Here is a 3,990-nt window from a genome sequence, read left to right as displayed (position 1 = left end):
AAACATGGCTTGCAAAACTCTTTCTCCTTTATCAGTAATAGTCGATCTAAGAACTAGAAAATGTGTTTTCCATAGAGAACAAATGAAAACAGAACTGGTGCGAAATGTTCAGCTTTCTCAAAACGACTTGTAGGAAATGTGAGAAAGTTATATTATAACAGTCATGGATGATCGTCAACTCTGCTCATGCTATATGTGAATCGTGTTATGAACACATTTATTCGCAGAGTTCTGTTATATTGGTGTTTAGTAGAAAATGCACATTCTTCTGAATTCATGTACGTGCTGCAAAATCTGTATAGGTGACACGTATTCTGTGTAGTAGTTTTCACCGAATAAAAGTTGCATGTTGCTTGCTTCGCAGTTTTAACATTCATTCTATTTTGTCACCGTGCGACAGAACAAACTATAACGCCCTGTTAACTAAACTGTCCAATCGCGAACGAATGGAGCGCAGGTTTTTTTTTTTTTTTTTTTTTTTTTTTTGGCTCAGCCTACAGCAAATCTATCATCTGCAGGCTTGAGAAACAAACCCTAACCCGACACAATTCCAGGGCGCCATTTTGAACTATACCTAAATGGCAAAGCTGCTACGAAATAGAAAAAGTATAAAGGGTTGCCTATTGTTTTTCCTCGTTAAAAAGTAAACAAATGAAGATGCACCCTTTAACTCTTATAGGAATGAAAATTCTCAGTGGACCTTTCTTATGGCACTGTCGACATTTGTCAGAGATACCGGCTCGGATCTTTGTCACGTTTGGCTCTTAGCGCTGATTGGTGTAACTACACATCAATCACGCCTAAGCTCCCCCCTTATCCCATTCAGTCACTTGCTGTAATGTTCCGCTGTGTTTACTATTGTATTTAGTGTAACGTTACTGAGCTGAGCACGTATATGCTGAGTTCTCCTCTAAAGCATCTGTTTTCCTTGTGTTTTACGGAATCTATTTAGGAATCCAACATGCCTAAAAGAAAGGTACGTATCCTTTGGCTCGCGCGCGCACACACACACACACACACACATCAACATCAAGGAGGCGTTGTTCGGTATTGATATATCCATATTCATATGGTTTATTTATTCTTTGTTTTGCTAACTATATCTGCGTACTTTTAAAATATTTAACACTGAAATCCGCGCCGCAGATATCTTCATTTTGCACAGTATGTGCGATTTCGTGCTCAAGTTTGTTTTGCTGGTTTCCTATGGTGTCAGCCATGCTGTGCAAGAATAAACTCTAACAAAACCCATCACGAAACATCTACTTATACTAAAAAATGACTTGTGCAATACTAAAGATTGAGAACACATTGATATGGACAATAACACAGTGTGATTATTTTATAGTCTTTGTTCTTGTGAGCAGATGGCTGTAATGGCGCTCAAGTACCGAAAGATGGCGCTGTCGTCAGCTCCTCCTCTCACAGCTCACATATAGGGGTTGGTTGTGCTATTAATAAGGGATGGTTGAGCTGAACTAAACTCAACTGAGTTTACTTATATAGGCCACTGGATATGCTTATTATTGGTCTTACATTTGGATGTTTGCAAATGTAAAATAATAATAATAATAAAAGTAATGCAAGTTTATTATTATTATTGGTATTATATTCATTTAATTTTAAATAAAGTTTTTGTTGAGCTCATGTTTTTTTTTCCATCCACAGAGAGCAGATGGGGATGCAAAGGATGAGGTGAAATATTTGGTTTATATGATTGTTCATTGAAATATTTTCCTTTATTAATAGTTGTGTCTTCTGTGCATATTTAATTTATCTTTTTTTCTCTTTTCAGCCTCAAAGGAGATCTGCACGGTTATCGACAGTACGTATGTTGCCATTATTAGATTTTTTTAATCTTATTTTTTTGGTGATATGTATACGTTTAAAAAATGCATACTAAAAAGACCGGTTAAAGGTGCACTATTGAGTTTTGACCTCTCTGTGGTCATTTGCTGACATACCAGTGGTTGTCTGTGATCATCAGAGCAGATTTGTCATTCTCCACCAATGGTAATAAACTAAAAGACACACAAGGCATAGATCTGAACAATATGTAGTCGGAGCAAACAAGTAGCATAACTGCCACCATAGTAGCCAGACCTTCTTTTCTCTGTTTTGTGGATGAATTATGTAAATATAAAATTTCCTGCCAAATCTAACAAAAATATATAAATCATTAATCAAAATATGACTCTAGATTTAAAAAAGAATAAAATAAAAATCTTACTGTAGAGAATCGTGTTAAGGCAAGGACACATTTTGAACACTTTTGTTTTTATACTCACTCAATAATGGAATTTGGTTTCATAGTACATTTTAACATTTTGTGACAGTTATACATTTTATTTATGATTCTCATCATGTTTTAAACTTTATTTTATTATATCAGTTGAACAATGCCTCAAATATGGTGAATGTGTCTTGTATTTTATACATGAGCACTTCTCAGCTGTATTTTTCATTCATAGAGACCAGCTCCTGCAAAGGCTGAACCCAAATCAAAAAGGACAGCTAAGGTAAATAGTAAGATACCTAACAAACCAACAATAAACTGTAACATTAGAACAATGTTTCAGTGTTACAGCATTCAAAGTACTGTTAATGTGAGTTTATACACTTGCAAATGTTCTGTGGAAAAATTCTTTTTTATGAATTCAGTTAACACAATGTGCTGCCAACCATTCACTTCCTCTGTAGAAAGACAAAGCAGTCAATGTCAAAAAGGAGGACAAAAAGACCAAGATGAAGGCCAAGGAGTCCTCAGAGTCTGCAGCCAATGAGGAGAACCACTCAGAAAATGGAGATGCAAAGGTCAATGCGGTGTTATAATGGCACATATGCCACATATCACATATTCAACACAAACATTGTATAGTCACAGCTTTTTTCTTTTTTTTTAAATAAGCCCATTTTACTTTAATTTTGTAATGAAATGGAATGCTGTTACTCTAGGATATTTTATGGCTATCCTGTGACATGCATAATTCATTATTCTAATTATTCTTCATTTATTTTTCTCAACCTATCCTCAGGTCGCAAAGACTCACAAAGAAACAAAGGAAGCAAAGTCTGAGTAACACTATTGCCTCCCATCAACACTGTCGTTGCAACTCCTCATCACTCCTAATATTGTGTCATTGTCCAACCTCCAAGGCACATTGTTAACAAAGAAATATTTTTATCAATGGTTTTATAAGTATCAGTACAAATTTTTAGCACAAACTGAAGCTAAATACTGAGCACCTACTGAGATTTGCAGTGATTGTTTCTGCGAGAATGCCACACTAAAATATTTTTAAATGCCATTTATTGTTATTGATAACTTATTTGGTCTAGAAAAATCTTACCTGAATCTAGGGTTTTGAGTGTTTTCTTAAATTGTTTCCACATGCTCTTCACTCTTCTTCCTCACATATTTTTAAGGTTTTCCAAGTTATTATACATGGCTGGGGGAAACTGACTTTTTAACCTCATGTATTTTTTTCTTGCTGTTTATCCATTTGCCCTAGATTTTGATGTATTATACATAAGAAAAAAAAAAAAAAACATCACAACCTTCAAGCAGAGACTTTACAGAGCTGATGTATTTCACTCTATCCTGCAAAACAACAACAAAAACAAACTGAAAATTAAAATGGCAGCTTATTAAATATCATGTTTTCATGCAAATTGTAATTTTTTTTACTCTGTGATTCTGACATTTACTGAAGTCTGCAGGTTGTTACGTACTCTCTGATGTTGAAGTGTCTGCTAATAAAAATGATGGAATTTTCCTCACTTTTGCCTCTTACTTTTTCTTCAAAAATGATGAACAGTAGAGCAATACATTTGACACTCAATTGAAATGCATGACATAAAACACTCAAAGGAGCTGGAAGCTTCATTGATCATAATAGTGTCACTAACTTTTCAACAGCACTTTGTCCTTCATAGAGACAGAATTTAATGCTTATATATATTTCATTCTCTTAACCATATAATAAAGAG

The 3,990-nt window shown here is 34.6% G+C and overlaps 1 protein-coding gene across 1 annotated transcript; it reads left to right on the top strand.

Annotated features, from left to right (window-relative positions):
* Nucleotides 1–551: 551 nt before the first annotated feature.
* Nucleotides 552–3,780, top strand: hmgn6 (high mobility group nucleosome binding domain 6). Its single transcript, XM_051860397.1, has 6 exons — nucleotides 552–976; nucleotides 1,669–1,695; nucleotides 1,796–1,825; nucleotides 2,472–2,519; nucleotides 2,701–2,814; nucleotides 3,036–3,780. Exons 1-6 carry the CDS (start codon nucleotides 962–964, stop codon nucleotides 3,078–3,080), a joined length of 279 nt encoding a protein of 92 aa, XP_051716357.1. The 5' UTR covers nucleotides 552–961; the 3' UTR covers nucleotides 3,081–3,780.
* The last annotated feature ends 210 nt before the right edge of the window (nucleotides 3,781–3,990 follow it).

The sequence above is a fragment of the Ctenopharyngodon idella genome, chromosome 14 (genome assembly GCF_019924925.1).
Source record: "Ctenopharyngodon idella isolate HZGC_01 chromosome 14, HZGC01, whole genome shotgun sequence".
In the NCBI taxonomy this organism is placed as follows: Eukaryota; Metazoa; Chordata; class Actinopteri; order Cypriniformes; family Xenocyprididae; genus Ctenopharyngodon; species Ctenopharyngodon idella.
The sequence above is the reverse complement of the archived record's forward strand: the minus strand, read 5'-3'. Positions and strand labels throughout refer to the sequence as shown.

Coding starts and splice junctions, on each gene's coding strand:
- hmgn6 (XM_051860397.1), top strand. Junction 1,696..1,795: donor ATGGGGATGCAAAGGATGAG/GTGAAATATTTG, acceptor TTCTCTTTTCAG/CCTCAAAGGAGATCTGCACG. Junction 2,815..3,035: donor CAGAAAATGGAGATGCAAAG/GTCAATGCGGTG, acceptor ACCTATCCTCAG/GTCGCAAAGACTCACAAAGA.